This window comes from Tubulanus polymorphus, chromosome 3, assembly GCF_964204645.1.
Source record: "Tubulanus polymorphus chromosome 3, tnTubPoly1.2, whole genome shotgun sequence".
Classification (NCBI taxonomy): domain Eukaryota; kingdom Metazoa; phylum Nemertea; class Palaeonemertea; order Tubulaniformes; family Tubulanidae; genus Tubulanus; species Tubulanus polymorphus.
Window position 1 is genome coordinate 6,032,981 of NC_134027.1, and position 19,896 is coordinate 6,052,876.

At 35.3% G+C, this 19,896-nt stretch overlaps 3 protein-coding genes across 7 annotated transcripts; 1 reads left to right on the forward strand and 2 right to left on the reverse strand.

Annotated features, from left to right (window-relative positions):
* Nucleotides 1-102: 102 nt before the first annotated feature.
* LOC141902775 (uncharacterized) lies at nucleotides 103-4,602 on the reverse strand. Of its 5 annotated transcripts, none has more exons than XM_074790658.1 (7): nucleotides 4,470-4,602; nucleotides 3,844-4,085; nucleotides 3,545-3,678; nucleotides 2,896-2,951; nucleotides 2,770-2,793; nucleotides 2,219-2,302; nucleotides 103-256 (listed from the first exon to the last, which is right to left on the reverse strand). In XM_074790658.1, exons 2-7 carry the CDS (start codon nucleotides 4,083-4,085, stop codon nucleotides 161-163), a joined length of 636 nt encoding a protein of 211 aa, XP_074646759.1. In that variant the 5' UTR covers nucleotides 4,470-4,602; the 3' UTR covers nucleotides 103-160. The 5 variants fall into 5 exon arrangements, with proteins under 5 accessions (XP_074646759.1, XP_074646757.1, XP_074646758.1 ...); XM_074790656.1 differs by lacking the exon at nucleotides 103-256 and adding an exon at nucleotides 663-819; XM_074790657.1 differs by lacking the exon at nucleotides 103-256 and adding an exon at nucleotides 1,135-1,271.
* A 1,003-nt stretch (nucleotides 4,603-5,605) lies between these two features.
* LOC141902761 (voltage-dependent calcium channel subunit alpha-2/delta-2-like) lies at nucleotides 5,606-19,634 on the forward strand. The gene is made up of 34 exons (XM_074790635.1): nucleotides 5,606-5,762; nucleotides 6,325-6,409; nucleotides 6,726-6,848; nucleotides 6,972-7,031; nucleotides 7,193-7,328; nucleotides 9,785-9,916; nucleotides 10,060-10,114; nucleotides 10,197-10,247; nucleotides 10,520-10,619; nucleotides 10,737-10,805; nucleotides 10,882-10,971; nucleotides 11,052-11,174; nucleotides 11,298-11,376; nucleotides 11,528-11,577; nucleotides 13,864-13,947; nucleotides 14,086-14,145; nucleotides 14,222-14,293; nucleotides 14,376-14,456; nucleotides 14,774-14,926; nucleotides 15,069-15,202; nucleotides 15,283-15,368; nucleotides 15,484-15,532; nucleotides 15,616-15,713; nucleotides 15,825-15,927; nucleotides 16,047-16,109; nucleotides 16,216-16,349; nucleotides 16,534-16,760; nucleotides 16,934-17,089; nucleotides 17,166-17,248; nucleotides 17,354-17,385; nucleotides 17,501-17,630; nucleotides 17,774-17,895; nucleotides 18,056-18,132; nucleotides 18,232-19,634. The coding sequence occupies exons 1-34, from the start codon at nucleotides 5,656-5,658 to the stop codon at nucleotides 18,328-18,330; spliced, it is 3,303 nt and encodes a 1,100-aa protein (XP_074646736.1). The 5' UTR covers nucleotides 5,606-5,655; the 3' UTR covers nucleotides 18,331-19,634.
* LOC141902776 (methyltransferase-like protein 27) lies at nucleotides 7,613-9,343 on the reverse strand. The gene is made up of 5 exons (XM_074790662.1): nucleotides 9,183-9,343; nucleotides 8,928-9,050; nucleotides 8,363-8,504; nucleotides 8,151-8,243; nucleotides 7,613-7,869 (listed from the first exon to the last, which is right to left on the reverse strand). The coding sequence occupies exons 1-5, from the start codon at nucleotides 9,294-9,296 to the stop codon at nucleotides 7,670-7,672; spliced, it is 672 nt and encodes a 223-aa protein (XP_074646763.1). The 5' UTR covers nucleotides 9,297-9,343; the 3' UTR covers nucleotides 7,613-7,669.
* Nucleotides 19,635-19,896: the final 262 nt, after the last annotated feature.

Consider the following 19,896-nt stretch of genomic DNA (forward strand, 5'->3'; position numbering starts at 1 on the left):
ATAGTCTGATTTGATTGTTCATTGAATTTATGTATTAATCATAATTCTGTTTGTAATATTACTGGCAAATAAACCAAATACAATGATAAAACTATTCCTCATGTAATCAGCTAAACGATGTTTATTACTAAAATTGAAGTAGTAAATTTAACTGCGGGGTTCAGCCGATGTTCGTCAGCGTAATACCTAAAGTTGCGCGCACCAAATCTTTGATGGAATACTCGAATGGGTCCACTGACTCGACCTCAACCGATAGCTGAGAAAAGAAGACGATGTTCATCTATGACTATGGTTACAGCATTGACGATAATATGTTGAATGAAAATCAATTTTGTGACTTTAGAAAAAGCTGTTCCGGTGGCTTGAACCGAAGGCTCGATTAACCATGATTTCGAGTGAATTGTTCCCCTGTTCTCTTTTCACCCAAAAGAATTAATTTGAAAAAGAACACAAATTACGACGTCTTGTCGTCTATAGCGAAAGCGTGCGAATGCTGAAGTAAGCGGGGAAACATCACCAATGATTCAAGCATTCTGTGTGTATAATTATGATAATATATGCAATATGTGTGGATTATGACGACCTTAAGCCGGCTTTATTCACTGAAGAAACAGCTTATTCTGAAAAACATTTTTATTTTTTCATATATCAATTGGTGATCGAATGTTATCCAATTATTCCATTAGTAACGTTCAATAATTGATTAAGAATACCCAACAACCAACTTCTCATGTTTAATGATTGTTGCCCGCCGGTGCTGTTTGTCGGACAATGGACAGATATTTTTGAAGGCAAATATCGTATTCTGCAACCAAGCTCCTGGAAAATCAAGGATATCATCAAATATCATCTCGGCCTGCGGTATTGGCCCCTATGAATCTAAATCTAGTTGATTTTCTGTAATCTGTTATTTGATGCAGTTTCTTATTCATTCGGGGCACATTCGACGACGGGTTATTTCGTTGTGAGGTTTTCGGCGTAAGATCCATTTCAAATCCCGTTCGCAGAAACCAAAACCGGAGACAAAAAAATAGCTAAACTGTGCTGGAAGGAACCCGTAGATTTAGATTATATAAAAATGTATATAATGATGATTAAGTAATAATGTATACATATATATGATAATCTAATTAGCTTTTTGTCAAATTGTATCTGTTTGTTTCCTAACCAATCACTGTAGGTACGACCAAGACTTGATCAAGTAAGTGACTCATATTCTTGTTTACATGCGATAGCAGCATATAAATGGCTTCGTTTGCTGGAAACTTAAACTGCAAAAAAAACGGCCATAATGTCAAGTGAACGTTTTCGTGCACCTTTTGATTTATTTTGGAAAACATATTCGACTTAAATGCCCGAGATAAATGTGTTATGTAGAATCATAGTGCGTTGTGCTGATTTGATAGAGATCTCAAGATATTCATCAGGTTTTCTGTGTAGTGCATTTTGTACTTTCCATCTAATCATTGTTGTGCAGCCACCAAACGATCGAAAATCGAAAACGTTTATCGGTAAAAAAATAAACCACGTTGTGCTTTTATTCTGCATGAGAACCAATCGGCGTCGATGAATTCATCCAATTACATTTGTAGTGATGCTGATTATCTTATCGACAAAGATTTTACTGATCTCTGCGGGATTCATGTTTTGTAGCTGTAAGATCAAGGGAAACTAACGTCTCTTATAGGATCACTGACGCAGGGCATCATTGGATCTGAACACTCTAAGTTGGGTATATTCTTAACGTCATAGTCTTGCATTTCTATTATGCAATGAGACGTCAGAAATATATTCACACTCAAGAAATTATGGAAATATCATTTTGTTACGTGAGAGAAATGTGCTAGGATTGAAATTTTTCAAAAGAACGTCTGTCGAAGGGTGTGCGTGTGCAAAAGCATAGCAGGGGGAACCACAACCGATCAGAAAGAGACAGCTCATAAGCAACCCGTTCGCAACATTGATTACGCGTAGCGCAGGGAGAAACCGCTTTGTAGCACTTGCTCTGTCAATTAATAAAATAAATCAGTATGGGTTTTAAGAGTCCGTGGAAAAACAAACTAAAAACGTAACATCTGACTAACTGTCTTCGAGAAATACGACAAACCAGGTTAGAGTGATACGTACAAAATTTTCTATGGCTAATATATAAACCCCATCGGTGAACTAACAAAAAAGAGGGTTCTCCCTTGGTCTTTTTGTCCGGATATTTATGTACCTCTAAAAGAGCCTCGAGCTCGTCAATTACTGCCTGCAATTTTCCTTTTATTTCTTCCCCATCCATTGCGCGCTTCGTTTGCACCTACAAAGTTACGACAAATTCAGTTGCCTGTAAAGAATACTCTAACACACAGTATGGTGATTATCCCCGTACTTCCGTCTGCAATTTAGAGAATACACCGGTGATCCATTTATCTTAAACTTTTCACTAAGCAATACTTAGTTTATTCCGTGAAAACAACATTTTTAGAGATGGAAATTTCAAAACATATCAGAAGATCATTAATGGACAGAAGAAAATGTTGTTGTCGTTTGTGGGACGATAGAACTATTGTTTTTCACTCTGTGTGACTCTGACAATATATTCTTTGATTTCCTTTTCAATAACAATGATTTTCTCATCCAGATCAGCGAACAAACCTTTTGACGATCCGACCTAAAATAATGCAATCTCTCACATCACACAACAGACTTTACGCACTACACGTTTTTCTGTGTCCCGAATTAGCCACCATGCTATCATTAACGCTACCAGGAAAAAATACTTACCTTGTCCAAGGAATATCCAGTCATCTGAAAATATATAAATAACAGAATGAATCGAGATGAGATACGAGCTTGATTGGTGAATCGTGACGTTTAAAAATGGCAGGACTCATCTATAATGATACGAACCTCCGCAAATATGTCCTTGAATTTTTCGACGAATTCTTTCAATTTACCAACAGCCTCTAAAAGAAGTTTGAATTAGTATTGAGTAAGTATCGCATTCAAATTCCCAATACATTACAAGCCGTATATGTTACGTTATCTAATTTGACGCCCATAATTTGTTGATATGGATTGATACAATCCAGATAATATAGATGTTATTATTAACGGTTTACATAAAGATCAGCACGATTTATGTAGAAAAAGCCCAGCGCACGTACACCTTTACGATTTATCGTATCATCGTTTTTTGCGTGATTTTTTTTCGTATCGACTTAAAAGTGTGAGGTGGTATTTGAAGCCGATCTCATCACGCGTACCATCGTAAGATCGCATGCGGTTTTATTGTGCGGATGAAAATCCCAGTGACAGAATCCAGTAAGTTTATGAACCAGGAAATCGTAAAAGTGTGCGGGCTCATCGTATGCGATCATATACGTTCATATGACGATCACAGAGATGCTCGTCGGTTTAGTTACATTCGCATAGAGTCATTTACTGGAACTAGTATTTGGTACGGCGAGATTTGAAAGAATCATTTGCAGACAAAACAAGCACCTGGTGCGGCGGAATTATCATCATCGAATTGTTTTAATCTATATTCTTTACATACTTTGAACTAATGTGCCTAGTTTTTCGAGTGGTTTATCTGTGCCTTCTTTCTCTACAAGCTCATCAAACTCGCCTTGCAGTCGGTCCATTTCAACGTTAATACCGTTAATTAGCTCTTGTTCGGCTTGTGATTCACTGAAGATATACGTGGTAAAAATAGTAAACTCCATCTTACTTTCAAATAAAGAGTAACACACTGTGTGTTACTCAATTGACTCAATACTCAACACTTACAATACAGAACTTAATACCAATCGAACTTTTCATTTAGATTTTGATATAATGAGTGTACTTGCTTACATAACATCTCGTGGTATTGCTTCAATCGACCGCTTGCCATTAGCTATGCTCGATACGATTTTACTGACTACGGCATTCACAATAATCGGCACCACAAATTTAGCTACCGTCGGTCCGTATTCTTTGATTTTTTCCAGCACCAGCTCTCCGAATTTTTTCAAATCTTCTTTCGTAAGACTGGCATCGATAGGAATAACCGTGGATAATGCCAAGACAATAACGATGCGACCAGCCCAGTTCATCTGTGAGCCATGTAAGAAATCGAAAAAAAATATCCCAAAAATCAAATAAACGAGCTAAACCTCATTTGGAGCTGTCGAGTTGGAGAAAATCCGTTGTTATTATCCTTTTCACCCATATGCCCAACGATCACGAGAGGACCAGGAGAAAACATCAAATAGTATAAGCCTAATCCATATAGGCATATCGAAATACGTGTCTAATGGTTTCTTTGATAGGTATGTTTCAACGTGCACCATTTATACGTATTTAGAGTTTCAAAGAGGTCTAGAGTCATATATCTAGTATCAGTGAAAAAACAAAATGATTTCAAAGAGATATTTCATCATAAAACGCGACAGAACTATGATATACACATGGGAATGTAATTTATGAGAGAAGCTTACCTTTTCGTTTGGATGTAAATATGAAATAGCAATGTGTCATGTTCACAGCGTTCGTTCGGTTTTATCCACGTCGTTATCAATTTAATACTTATCAAATAAAATTAGGATTCAGGAGATACCAACTGTTTCCAAGTCCTATCAGTCGATATTTCAAAGCCATTTTGATATGACAGGACATTAATTGTACACCTTTTTCTCTATCATACTTACATCGACACTGCCATTAATTATTTTTTATAAAGTCAGGACAGATAATGCTAAAAGCTTTTTCTGTGAATATTTTTAAACCTGCTGGGGCTGTCGTTCGGTATGATCAGGCAAATATGGAACCACTGTATTACTAAGACCGATTAGTCCCTGGTTCGAACCCGTTTAATTACTGATACTGATTCTAAGTAGTCCTGATACCCATACATTATTTTTGTTCATTCTTTTTACGTTAACACGAGTCAATTAAACTTTAAAGAGGAAAATGGATCTATTAACTGTGGTTTTCAAACTCTGGAATATTTAGAAAAAAGTATTTTCCCTCCGCCAAATATTATGACCAATCTCTTGAGACTTTAGATCTAGACAGTTAGACAATACTTGCCCTACGAACCTCATCTTGCAATTTGCATGAAAACGAATTCCTGGCGTAATAACGTAATTGTCGCAGATTCATCTGCATATTTTCGAACATTTATACCAACTTCTAAAATGCCACAAGGATACCAGGTACTTGATGTTATTTCTAAACCGAATGTCAGTAGTCGGAACTATAGTCCGGAATTATTCGGAAATTAAGCGCATTCGGTTATTAGCCGACCCGACAAGTCGCCATGAACTCAGTGTACGCCGAACCAAAAACCCGAATTTGGCCGCGGCGAAGGCTCAGTTTTGATGCGAGGTCAGCTCTCATGTGGTTTCAATACTTTGCGCAATAAATATAAGTTCAAGTTCAATGTCAAGGTACTCTGATCCAGAAAACCGTCAAAACACTGAATATGAATTATGAAAATGACTTTAGGCCTACTCTAGTCTTTAATGGATTTTTGGTGATACGCATGATGCACTATTCTCGGAGCGTCCCTTACACGGTATTCTGAAAACATCGAGGGATGCCCGACCGACAGGTGGCAGCGGTGGCGGGTCAGGTTAGATAGAACGTTTGACAGTTCGTAAAATCGATAAAGATGCTTTGAAAATGGCGTCCAGCATCCGGACAGTGAGAACAGAATGTCTTATTTTCACAGGATTGATATCAATTGTTTTGACGGTGCTCTGTGTTCATAGTGCCAGCTCCTTACAAACGTAAGTTGTTTTTAATTTACCGGTGACAATCAATGCTGCTGTGTGTGTGTGTGTGGTGATTACAATAATACATAGGCCCTACACAGTCCGTATCTATCAATTTCATATCGGACAAAATATTTTCACCCACACAGTTATTGAACCCTGTATCAGTCTCCCCAGTCATGTGGGAATGACTGATGAATGGAGTCATTCAAGTTGAGTCTCAACAAATACCGGAGTATATATGTCAAGTCTACCACCTGTAAACCGCGCAGCCAGCAAACTTTATAGTCTTAATCAATTTTAATGCAAAGGCTATGCAACCATATTCGATGATGATGATGACATCTCGAAGAAGATCCTGTGCTGCTGTCGGCTTGTCTTATTCATTCATTGTTCATTGATGGTGGATGATGCATGAGATGAATTACTCTCAGTCTCTCTCTTCTGCAGGCCCGTGCTGAAGGCTTAGATTTGAGTGGTGCAGATTCTATTTCAAGAAACGATCTTCTCGAAATGTAGTTAATCATTTGTGAGAGAAAATTAGATTTTCGTTGTATTCTGTTAATTGCTGTTTCAGAATTAGTGATAATTTTGCAGACAAGTTCGACAGGGATTTAGCGAAATGGCTCGGCCGATATATCCGACCACACATTGCAAGTGCGGTAAGTTGCTGTTGATTTTCCTGGTGAATTATGATAGGCCCAGCCACAGCATTGAAATCCTGAAATTCCTATATACCTTTATTCATAACATTGTTACGAGTAAAGATGGAACTTGAAAGTTTATTGATGCCTGAAAAAATAACACATATATTGCTCAATATTGTCGACTATGGACATTATGGTTACAGTTTTTACGGTTTCGAAAAATAGAGTCAAGAAGCAAAAAAAAGAAAAACACAAAAAATGTTAAGATTGATTACAAATGGGTTGAAAAAATCAGGATGGAAATGAAATTTATCTTCATGTCATTTTCTAGGAATATCAGAAACGCGCGAACGCGGGTGAAATTAATTTCATAGATTTAAACATTAAACGCTTGGTGCGAACAATGGAGAGTTCTTTGCAAAAAAATCTAGCCAAAAAGATGAAAGCTTTGAAGGTAACACCTTTTTCCTTATTAAAGAGCAGTATTGATTGATAATTTCTCTCTGAGTTATCATCCATTTTGAATATCTATTCCGCTTTAAGAATTATTTCAGCTTTTGAAATTTTGACTTTTCAGAGAAATGTGAAAGAAGCTGAAAAGCTTGCAGCAAACTTTAACTGGACGGAAAAAATTGATGTAAGTAAAGATGGATCTATTTCTCCGATATAATTGTTGAATCAGTTTGGGCCTAATTTCTTTATCAATTCTGGACGGGCCTGGAGTTCAAACCCTGAACCTTTTGAGCTGATGACTGCGTAGCGAATTATTCACGTTGATCGTAATGTTTTTATTTGCAGAAGTCAAATGTCACATATGTTCATGCCAAAAACATCTCGGGCAGTGAAACGAATTTCGTCTACAATACACAGTTCAAACAAAAAGTAGACGCTGCTTTATCTAGTGTACACATTCCTGTGGAAATCTATGAAGGAGGTAAGCAACGCCTAGTAAATGAACTTAGCTTACACAATCCATTAATGTCCTCTGAGGACCTCATAATTTGGTAAAATGAAATATGAAAAATCTTATTCTATCAAGTAATATGCCTGCTCTTTAAATTCTTTGTATTCATGAGGAAAATATGGAGGAATATGATCAGGAATGATACGGTTAATGATTGTAGGTTGAGCAATTTCCCTGTGGGAATAGCTGATATACGAACAAGATCAGATTTTGGAATACTAGTGATATAGAAAATTGATGAACCAATTCGAGAATTATTCATAACGAAAAATAATATGTTTATTTGGTTGTTTGAATGTCGGTTCAATTCTTTACATTCTCTGTTTGAAGGAAGCTTTTTTCTTCAAGACGAACACTAAAGCTGGGTAATGCAGGTAGTATTGTGGGAATTCGTGTACTACAGTCATGCTCGTTGTTCCGTTCTTCTCCAAATTTTTTAGGAATTGATCCATTCCAACAAATTCCTCCATGTCGAGGTAATCTTTGCGCAAAGTAACGACTACATGCCCTCCTGAAGAACAAAAAAAAATTGCTAATGGGTTTGTTTCAATTTGATGATTTCGTATTAAATTATTCGATCAAGAACTTTTGAAAATATTCCAAATGAAACAAGCTTTATATTTATAAACAATGAATGTATTGCCAAAGTAGGTATGCAAGAAGAAATAGATTCTCAGAAAGTTGGGCACTTTTGATTATCATCTTCAAATAATTATATTACCAGTAGTATGAACGAGTCTCGTGCAATTGAATTATCTACTGTAGAATTGGCATTAATCAACGCTTACTTACCCGGTTTGCATATTCTTAGTAGTTCTGCGATGCATTGATATCTGACGTGTCCAGGAATGATGCTACCGCAGCAGGTTACGTTATCATACGACTCTGAAGTGAAATGTAGTTTATTCTAAATCTGATGTCGAATTGATAAGAATACCGCGCGTCTAAATCGCATCAAGGTTTTCTCATTGTTATCGAATAAACGGACTTTTTATCGTATTTACCTGTTTCAACAGAGCATTGTTGTCCGGGTATGAGATATTCATGGTAGAATTTATTGTATAGCTTTTTCTCGATTGCTTCCTTTGCCATCCCAGTTGACGGATCAATTGCATCCATTCGACCGGTGAAACCTAACTTTCTCAGCTAAAATGATAGAGAATTTAATTTTTATTTCTATCATTTTAAGTGCCAATATTCAATATGAATCACTAATCAGTCATCACTCTCCGGGCGAAGTAAAATCTCTTAAGCTACTTCTGTCGATAAACTTAATTTCTAGGTGCGCAGAAATTTCTTCAAATGTGCCACAGTAACCGGTGTAGTTAATTTTTCGATAGGCCTATACAATATTCATTAGCCAATTAACTAAGCAAACATTTCAACTGTATAAATGTATGAATAATTGATGAAGTATCCCGTGACAACTGTGAACAGCATCCTGACTTTATTGATTAAAGATATTCCGTTTTGGGTGAATATTTATTGTTTAATAAGAATAGGAATGCATAACGGTTTAAATAAAAGGTTTCATATTTGTGGATCTAGATATGAATACTTTTAGCCTACCTCCTCCGCGACCAGACCTGTGCCTGCTCCAACATCACATATTGTACAGTTCTTATCATTGACAAATCTATGTACCATGTGTGCAGTATGAACTGGACCTTTGTATGAGGCACTTTTCAAATCCTGAAATTAATTGAACTTTCTAATTGTTTGCTGGCCTGTCTAGTTTTTTAGCCATTAATTCAAAATTGAATTTCTAAATAATTTCTGTTTAAATATATCAAAGTCATAATCTAAAAAAAAATGCTTGATTACCTTGCTGTATCCGAAGTTCCATTCATCATAGATTGACTTCATCTTTTCGGGATCTTTACAAGTGAAGACTTTTTCATGGAAATATTCCACGGTTTCTTTACCAGTTCGTGACATGATTTTTTATGAGAAATTTGTAACAGAGAATAACTGTAATGCAGTCTCAGATGATAATTTCAAACTGAGCTGCTTGAAAGTTTTCCCATCAATTTATACTGTCCCAATCTTTTGGACTTTGATTAGATTATCTTTGCACACTCATTGAATGTCTGGGATGTCGGCCTGGATCAATATTATACCCTGTAAAATACAAAGATCAATTTAAAGTACGGGGTATTTTAGTAAAAATGTCAATGAATATCAGAATAAGGTCCAATTGAATAATAATCGATATCTTAAAGCCCGTATTATCTCATTTTATAAGGCTCCCTTCAAAATATTTATGATGAGATAGACCTATGATCTATTGATCTTGGCGAATTTTTTATTGATTTCAAAGAATTCTTTTATATTACTGAACCGATTTAAAAACATTCTCTAGGTTGAAATGGTCCTATTCCAATTCAATCAATTTCAATTATTTTGCCAATTCTATTTTTGTCAAGATTACGACATTCTACAAGGACTAAAATGGTCGGCGAGACTTGATGAAATATTCGCTGAAAATCGCAGACGAGACCCTGAAATAATGTGGCAAAATTTTGGTAGTCAGGCTGGATTTATGCGAACTCTGCCGGGTAAGTTCACCCAGTTATTCCGTTTGGGATTTTTGAGATTGGCTTTTATTTGTTTTGAATTGGCTTGTGTTGAAAATTTCAATCCTCAAAAATTAAAGATTGATGTCATTCACTGTTCAGGCCTCTGCTTTTTCTTTTAACAGCTAGCAAATGGCTTGGCAAGGCTGTTGATTTATATGATGTCCGAAGAAGACCTTGGTAAATGATATTTGAACCGATTCCTGATTTGTTATGTTATATTGTTTCATTTCAAGTGCATGACAGTAGATTTCCACTTCAGGTATACGCAAGGATCAAGTTCACCTAAGGACATGTTTATTCTAATTGATAAGTAAGTTAGAGATAGTGAATATATGGTTTACATGGTATATGGTTTATATGGTATATTTCATTTTAATTCCAGTAGTATCGAATTTTAAGACCCATTTAAGTCCCATTTTAAGACATCTAAAGATATTATTCATTTTAATATCTCCGGCACTTACACGTTGGTTCTCTCAATATCACTTCATTGGTCATAAATTTGTTACCTTTTTTGAAACCATTAAAAGATCTAAATCAATCAAATCATCTAAAATTCACAAAATGTTTTGAATTTCATAGTAGTGGCAGTGTACATGGTCAGGCATTGCAGTTAATGAAAGTTGCTGTAAAATCCCTTATAGATACGTTAGGTGAAAATGACTTTGTTAGTGTGGCCAAAGTAAGTTTGAAAATATTTTGATATGCCATTTAATTTATTTGAATTAAACTGTACTTACTATGAATTAAGAATAGTACCCGTGCTGGTAGGCTTTTGAGACATTTCATTCTAATTCAGTTTTCAGAAAAAGCTAGTTATATCTCATGTCTGACGACATTCGTTCAAGCAAATTATCACAATAAACAGGTATAATCACGTAAGAACTTTAAGAAAGTACTTACGGACGTGAACACAATATTTTTCTGACTGTTCTTATTTCCAGCTTTTGTATGCTGAAATTGACAAGATGAAAGCTTCTAAGATGGCCAGTTATGAAAAGGCATTCGAGTTTGCCTTCACTGAGTTTGAAAATGTCAGTATATTTTCAGTGATTTTGACTTAAAAATTTCAATAAGTCACAGTCTAGTTGATTACATTATTTTCATTTTGCAGTTTGAAAATGAAAGGAGGAATGGTCAAGGAGCACGTTGTAACCAAGTTATTATGATGTTGACTGATAGTGGCACTGAAATGCCCCAAGCAGTTTTCAAAAAATGGAACTGGGATGAGAAAAAGGTATACCCAGCAATTTTGATACTGAAGCTTTGATTCCACCTATTGTTACCTCATCAAGGATGTGATTCATATATGTCGACTAGATTAAGAAATTCAGTATTTGTTTCTGTACGGTTTTTGTAGGTGCGTGTCTTCTCTTATGCTGTTGGGCCAACCACAAATCCTGTATCGGCTATACGATGGATGGCTTGCTCCAATAGAGGTAATTTTCTATTTCTAGAATGCATTGGGTTCTCGTCATTCTTGACATTCTGTTCATGTGATATGGCATATAGAATAGACCATTGTGATGTTATAGTTGATCGAGTTTTTCTGCCCAGTTCTCTCATTCAGTCATTGCTTTATTTTCACAGGGTATTTTTCACAGATTCCCTCGATGAGCGCGATCAGAACTAAAGTCCAAGTAAGTCTATATTATATCATGGAAAATTTCGTTTGTGATTGGGTCGACAAAATGTAAATCTCAATGTTATGCCTTTTATTTATATGCAGTATTTCTAGATGATAAGTGTATTTATTACTGTGTATTTATTGTCAGTGTTTTCAAGCCCTATTCAGATATCACATTTCTAATCACATCAGTATAGCTGTCATGCATTGAAAAGCTATGGGAATTCCTTTTAGTTTTTTAAGAAAAAATGAGGGTAATAATTGGGTTGCCTCTTGCCGATTTTCCATCTCAAATATTCATAAATTGGAGAAATGTGATTTCTGTTGAGGGTCTAAATGTGCAAAAATGTGCCTTTCAATAAGTTATATTTTACAAGTGATTGCTAGAAATCGAACAGCTTGATCATTTTGAACTAAATGAATGTGACTTTCCTGTCCAAATCGTTGTATGTGTACAGATTCTCCTTCACACATTGAATAACATGTTACATCAATAACAATCAAATTACAATATATAAAATTGAATAATTAATGAATACCTATAATATTGAAAATCAAAGCACACACAGTTTGTGCATTTCTAATTTTACTTCATGGGTTGTTATATAGGTTGCCGATGCCAACTCGCAATATCGTTATCGATGAAACAATTCTACATTTAGGTTGCAGTCCATGGAAAATTTTAAAACACATGCATTGGGGCAGTGACAAGGTGACTAGCCAATGTTCACTAACTCAAATAACCTTTTAGTTCTCAGAAAACAATTAATAAAGCATGAGTATTACTCGGTCAGCAACATTCAGAATCATTGATAAAGTGATTGTTGAAAATTGGGCCTGTAATTATGTGAAAAGATAACTTTAATTTGTTAATGTGCGTGCGTGCTGCTTAATATTGTTTCAAGTACCGGTAATCAGATGTTGGTGTCCTATGAAAAATGCATGCACATTAGATATATACTTAAAAATTCTGTGTTATGATTTCACATACTTAAATATTTCACACACTCAACATTTGTGTGCAGTTTGAACTTTCTGCTAGGACATAAATTCTGACCACATTCCCTAGCAGCGTAACGATTAAGAAGTGACAGTACAATCACGTGCACACGCCATGGATCGGACCAGTGTCTCGTACATGCAGAAAGTGTGCTAACCACTAGACCTATAGAACTAGTCCACTTGGCCCATTAATTTTGATGTCAAATTTTGCCTGACAGCAAGGTATTTTGTTGACAGACTTACGTTCAAAAGATGTAAGGGTGTATTGCTTTATATGATAACTCTAGGTGTTATTTACAACTGTTACTCTAGAGGCTGGTTTTCCAGACAGAGGGGGTCATGGTTATTTTCAATCAGTCATGCAGCCATTTTGTCTCTGCGCACTTGCTACCAACGCAATATTGCAACATGATTTTCTATGAATTCCTCTTGAAAACAGGCCCCACTGCAGTGAAGACCAAAACCGCACAAAATCTCCCACATCTGAGCCTGTTTCGTGGAGACACAATGCCCGTGCCCACCTCTGTGTTCGCAAACCAGCCTTACTCTATGAATTGATGTTCAACTCTCTAAACCTCGTTTTGAGATTATGAATTTTGAAGATATTTCAACTCACAAAAGTATTCAATTTCCCTAACACCTCACTAATCTGCTAATAGGATTGTATGTTTATAATTGTTGCATTGAAGTTATTCCTTCCCTTATTGACATTCATTCAAAGTTTTTTTTTCGAAATATTTTTTCTGTATTCAGTTCAGTAAATGTATAATTTCCTTTATTTCCTTTATTGTCATCGACGATGTTTCTTATATTCCATAACAGCCCCGGCATGTGTCGTATTTTTGCGTTTGTATCGTTTTTGTTGATATTCTTCATTTACAAGAATGATGATTGAGGAGGCTACTGTACCTCTAACAGTAGATTCTGATTTAAAAGGTTAGTTCAATTCTTCACTTCGATGTGTTTAATGTGAACTCTGAAGTTACTACATGCACTGTTAATGAGATCTATTGTCTCTATTCAAATCTAAATTATTTCTGATCCCTTCCTGACGCATCAAATCATTGTCATCAAAACAGGAAAACTACTATGGTAATTTAGAAAAGATTTAATGTTGCACTTTCCCTGCTTGATTTTTAAAAAGATTTTCATGCGATTTCACAGCACATCATAATGTGCTGAACACAACAGGGCTTACGACTTGTAGATATTTTTTGTATTCTTCAGCATGGCCACAGGTTTGGCTGATTATGAACATGTATTTGTTTGTTTCATTTATCTTTGCATGGATATACAGCAATATCTCACTGTACTCGGGAGACCAATGGTGCTAAAACGCGCAAAAGACATCGGATGGACGAATGTTTATGTTGATGCTTCGGTAATTAAATCTTTCGTCATTTGTCTTTTCTTAATTTTCTAATGCTTCCTAAGACTTCTTAAATCCCACGATGACTGTTCAAGATGTTTCGACGTTACACACCATGCTGTATCTAATACATTGACTTTTTGTGTACAGGGTTTGGGAATGATGACAACAGTAACACTGCCTGTATACAATACAACCATTCTACGAAGTGTATGTATGTTTTTCTACCGTTTCGTATATGATGTTGAATTTTCTAATTGAAAACCTTTCTCTTATCATATTGCAGTGTGTAGGCAAATGTACAGTGCCAGATAAGTTAGATGAGTATGTGGTTGATAAGGCTTGTCGTGCAATCTGTGTAAGTCTTTGAATTATCATTATCTAGCTATGAAACCTTGGAAAGTTAACTTATCTAATTGGAAAACTTTCGATAATTTCAGTCGAGCAACCAAACGATTTTAGGCGTCATGGGCATTGATATTCGAACTAAAGACATGGAAAGATATATTCCATGGCGGAAGGTAAGAGATATTCAAAATGACAATCTCCTTGATTCACTCAATACACCGCTATTCATACCATTTTCAAAAGATCATAACTTATGAACTTGCTACTTCTGTATGTTAAACTAAAGACCATTATTCACCTTCTTAAGATCAGGAAATTGTCCTACTGTGTTTTGATAGTGTGAAAAATAATTGTTTGTTGCAATCCCTCTCTTGAATATGATTCCTGTCTATTAAACCAATCTAAAAGCGCACCCAATAATTCCGCTATAATTGGGTTGCGTCAGAACTGAATTTTCAAGGCCCACACGCCTCTTGTGTTTATATTGTAGCTCGGACCAAATGGTTACTCATTTGCAGTCACCAATAATGGTTACATAGTTTTTCATCCACACCTCAAAGCAGAAAGCGCTGGGATAGAAGACCCGCCAAATGTTGACCTCCTCGATATTGAATTTGACAATGAAGCAGAAGTTAAATCAAATGTAAGTTGATTGTGTTGGTTGATGTTGTGGAAGATATTTAACCTTGATGAATATTAGAAATGTAGAAATACACCCTTTTGAGTCATTATTTTGTGAATTAATGATTATGTTAATTATATCTTTTATCAATTGTGTCTTACAGATCAGAAAAAAGATGATTGATCAGAAAGGTGGTACAACTGATTTTCTTGGATACAGGCTGACACTGGATGAGATTTATGCAATAAAAATGAACCTTACATATTCGTACACTAAAATAACTAACACATCATTCAGGTATGAGTAACTGAGGTTTCACCGTAAAAATGGCTTGAAGCGGTTTTAGAACATTATATATGATTTGTCTACCATTTCAGTCTAGCCCTTGTTGTACCGAAATCTCGAAAGAAATTCATGAACGTTAGGAAAAATTCTATGAGAGATACAAGTTCTAAAAGAGCCAGTTAGTTTGAATCAATTTTTCAACTCAAATTTATCAGTTTCATCCATCAGATCTATCCTAATGTCTACATTGTCCATGCAATAGAACCAATAGCAATGTATGATTTACTTTTCAGTATTTTCTGAATTGGACACTGATAAATCATTTCTGATGATTGCACCATGGTAAGTAGTCGAATTCAAATGTTGAGCTAACTTTTTCTCAACTTTGTAAATGCAGAATTCTATAGACATAATTCTCTAATTAGGGACTATTGCCCAGGAATGGCTGCCTTGCTGATGAATAAGGCTAATGAGTCGGCATCTATCTTGAAGGACATTTTGCAAAATAAATACAGGACCAGATGTAAGTTTTAAAATTATTGATGCTTTTTAAAGATAAGTAACAAGTCTGAGGTCTACGCATTATGATTCATATCTCTGTGGTTAATATTGTTATGGTTTGGTTAATGTTTAGGCAAAGGACAAGAGTCGGAGATGTTGAATAACCTACTTCTCGATATCAGAATAACAAGATTACTTCAAACATCTTGGAAAGATGATCAATCAAAACAAAAGGGGTAATACACTTATATTGTATGTAAATTATGCAACATTCAAATGTAATTGATTTGCTTCTTACAAAAAAACTCGTATTTTGCTCTGATTTTATACATTTTGATTGATTTTGACGTTTTAGTGCTGGAATTATCTCTCGATTCATTGCCACAAATGGTGGATTAACTAGGGTATTTCCTCAAAGGTAACTCCTCTTAACCTCCTCACATTAGATGACACATCAGCGAAGATTTGTTTTTCGTCAGGACAACTGAACAGCATCGCTTATTTCCTGTATCTTCTAATTCTAGTGAAGGGATAGATTTTGAACAGTACGCTGACCCTTGGAAGGCTTCATATTTCCAGCGAGCATTTTCATATGCAGATGAGAACCCAGATGGCTTCTTGTTTGCCATTCAACCATTACCAGAATCATTTAATAAAAGTAAGTTACATAGTTAAGTGCACTCTTTAGATTTTTCAAAAAGCAACTGCTTCACGTTGTTGTAAGGAATCAACCAGTTTATTCCTATGATAATGAACTGAATCTCCTCAGGCCTCCATAGATTTTTGTAAAAATACAATCTGTATGGAAAGTGAAATGAAAAGTAAATGTAATTCACTCGTAGCTGCTGAACCAAACTATACCAATCCTAATGTGATGGTGGCAAAAGCGGTGAAATTGAGCAATTATTCATCGGCGAAAGTTGCAGTCATTGGGGCGTTTGTGACAGTGAAAAAACTGAGTAATAAGATGGTGCGAAGTGTCACTGAATGCAAAGACGAGACATCAGCTGTGTGTTACCTTCTGGATCGATCAGGATTTCTTCTAGCTAGCAACCAACCAGACCTCGAGGTACTATTCCAGTTGTGGCTCAGATTAAGATAAACATACAGTTTTTGCCATTGATAGGAAATCATGAAAGTGATACGCGGGTAGATGAATGTGTACCAGTATTTAGATTGGAAATAGCAATAGTACATGTATTAGTGTCTCTTAAAGAATTTCATTCTCTATATTTTGTATAGATCGGCCGATTTATTGGTCATAAGAACCTAGATCCTCAACTTGCGTATTGGATGTATAACTATTCGCAGCTGAGTAGGATTGAATTTTTTGATTACCAAGCAACGTGTCCGAAACCTGTTGAAAAAACAAGTGCGGGACCGAGGTCATTTTATATTGTAAGTATCGAAGGTCAGAAGCCAGAATTTCTAAACAGCTTTATGCATCTGTGCAATTTTTTCTTTGAAATTTCAGCCGACAATATCAGATTTATTAGACTCGATGAAGTGGTGGTCAGTGAAGTCTGCATGGACATATATTGTTTATAACATCTTCAGGTTAGTTTATTCATTCAGATGTGTATTTCATAATCAAGCTCATGTATGTTAACTATTACTTTTCTGCTATACAATATTCTGATATAGGCTCTTCACTATTTTCAGCTCTTTCACTGATTTATTTACTAACGTATATGGTAAGTATTGAACAATAGATACTGCTTTGATGTCAAGTTCACTGCAGCAGAATTGTCGATTCTCAGTTGACTAGTATTCTGTACCATTATTATTGAAGTTAATATCAACTTTCAGCTGCAAAAGCACCACCTCCGCCAGAAGAAATTCCGAAAAACATTAGTTGTATTAAAAGGTCCGCTTACTACTTCCCAACTAGAATGGCAAAAGTTGTGTCTGGCACATTACAATGCAATAACTGTACTAGGTATGATCATTATTAAGATTTTTACTTGAAATATACTTGTATTAGTTAATCTACATATGTAGTCCCTTACTTGAGTACTGAGTAACAAGCAGTAGTTCACTGAAAACACAAGTCAATAAAACTATATTTTTCTCGCCTTCCAGAAATTATTACATGAAAACATTGGAAAAGAGTAATTTGATGATAGTTGTGGCTGATCCATTGTGCAATTTTGATGACGAAGAGTCCTGTCAGACACCTTATCTACCACAAGAATCGGCACCAGATATCCTTTTCATTTAACACCTTCAGAGATATGAGTACAAATCATTATCATTCCATTTAATTGCTATAATGTCTAAATTTCAAGTGATTAGTCACTTTGTATGGACTTAACCTTATGTAATGAAAATTTCATATTAATAAGATCCTTGACTGAAATTTACTTGATGGACCAGATTTATGTACGCGTGTTCCCAGGTATAGACGTAGGATTGGCAAATGCCATGACAGACATCCTAGGGTATGTCAAAAAAAACTTCTTGCATTTCCAGCTTGAACTGATTTGTAACCTGTCAATACATCTGACGATATTTCTAATTGTTGTATTGTATCATTACAGGAGTATACATTAGACTGCGGTGTCAACGGTTCAGTGAAACCACTCATGATTCTAATCATCAGCATGCTGTTGATGTCATCAATTACTCTAAAAACCTGAAACACCATGGATGGGTGCAGTACATGACATGTTGTAGCTATGCATGAAATTCTTAACAACTCATTAACAACTATGTACGTGGAACTTGTTGCGTGTGCACATATGATTTGATGTGTGTTGTATAAAAAAACTGAACACCTTCGAAAATGTTTTATCAGTAAATCATTGAGAGAAGACATTTCATTCATATGGGCAATCACTGAGTACAAATAGACAGAATCAGTGTCTCAAAAAGGGCTGTTGAAAATATTCAAATATTTGTTGCCAGCTAGGCTAAAAAAATTTGCACTTGTCAAAGATCCATCATTGTAAAGAAAGTTTTTCCTCTGTTTTCCATGGATTCAGACACATTATAGAATCAGTTTTACTACAACAATTTTACCACTTTGTTATTTGTTCCGTACATTCACAAGTTCCATCGATCCGGCTGTCTTGTGTGTACACTGTATGTACATTTGTGTATTCATTGTATTTGTTGAATTGTGATTATGTACAGTATCCTGACTCTTCCCGATTGAAAACCGCTCTTCCTCAAACCCTGCTGTAAGAAACTATACTATGTTCATGTATACCGTAATGGTAAAATGCCTACCCAACAAAATTATATATATATTCTGTTGTCTACTCTGAGTACACTTGTGAGAAAGGAGTTTCATTCGGCTAAGAAGCCAATTTCAGTGGGAGGATGTCTCAAAAGTGATGGTGATTCACAATTTATAGTAAAAAATTTGAGAATAACTTTAGCAATTTATATATCAAATCATTGTTATAATACGATGTATGCATTTAAAGATAATGTTTTTACAACCTAGTTATGTAGAATAGACTTATATTTATCTATTTGACTTAAAAATTAGGATTCAAAATCCCGAATTTGCAGAGCGATTACTGAATACCGGGTATTTGCCTGTATTGAAGTATAGAAACTATATAATAGAGAATTCAATATTTACTGTAAGTGGAGGTTTATCCATCCTTACATTCAGGTTTTCGCGGAATCTCTCATTCTGTTTGAAATATTATCTATTACCGTTTTCCGAGGGTTTCGAATCCAAGATTCAATGACTTGTACATGTAGTTTGACAGTTATCCTCTATTTCGTAAGTCTAACACAGTTATATAAACGTGATATATTATACTAAATGTTAATGCCTCGTAAATTTTATAATTCTTATTTATCATTCAATGTTTCGAATATGTCCGACACATTAAGTCTCGTCAATTTACAACACTAAATGATTATTACTTTGTTGGTGTCTAGTGAAAATAGTGAATTCAAATATAATGCATTTATACCGTAATTAGCAAACATATTTTCAAATATATACTGGTTTTTGCGTTTTCATCTTGTAGTTAACCTCATGTTTTTTTAGAAATAAAATGATTACGAATTACACAGTAAAATTTCTCGTTGATGAATTCTTTTTTCTCCGAGAGCTCTGTTGATTAGTGGTATTGTGGCCCTAGAAGTTATCCTCGATTTTGGTACTAGAGTTGGTTTTCTGTAGATCGTGCCCGACTAAGCAGTATTCAACAAATTTCCATAAAAAACCATTAAAACGACAA

Coding starts and splice junctions, on each gene's coding strand:
- LOC141902761 (XM_074790635.1), top strand. CDS start 5,656: ATGGCGTCCAGCATCCGGACAGTGAGAACAGAATGTCTTATTTTCACA. Junction 13,948..14,085: donor ATGTTTATGTTGATGCTTCG/GTAATTAAATCT, acceptor TTTTGTGTACAG/GGTTTGGGAATGATGACAAC. Junction 15,714..15,824: donor AAATAAATACAGGACCAGAT/GTAAGTTTTAAA, acceptor GTTAATGTTTAG/GCAAAGGACAAGAGTCGGAG.
- LOC141902775 (XM_074790656.1), bottom strand. CDS start 4,085: ATGAACTGGGCTGGTCGCATCGTTATTGTCTTGGCATTATCCACGGTT. Junction 2,794..2,895: donor TCAAGGACATATTTGCGGAG/GTTCGTATCATT, acceptor ATATATTTTCAG/ATGACTGGATATTCCTTGGA. Junction 820..2,218: donor AGCTCGAGGCTCTTTTAGAG/GTACATAAATAT, acceptor TTGATTTTCCAG/GAGCTTGGTTGCAGAATACG.
- LOC141902776 (XM_074790662.1), bottom strand. CDS start 9,296: ATGTCACGAACTGGTAAAGAAACCGTGGAATATTTCCATGAAAAAGTC. Junction 8,244..8,362: donor ACAATGCTCTGTTGAAACAG/GTAAATACGATA, acceptor ATTTCACTTCAG/AGTCGTATGATAACGTAACC. Junction 7,870..8,150: donor ACTAAGAATATGCAAACCGG/GTAAGTAAGCGT, acceptor TTTGTTCTTCAG/GAGGGCATGTAGTCGTTACT.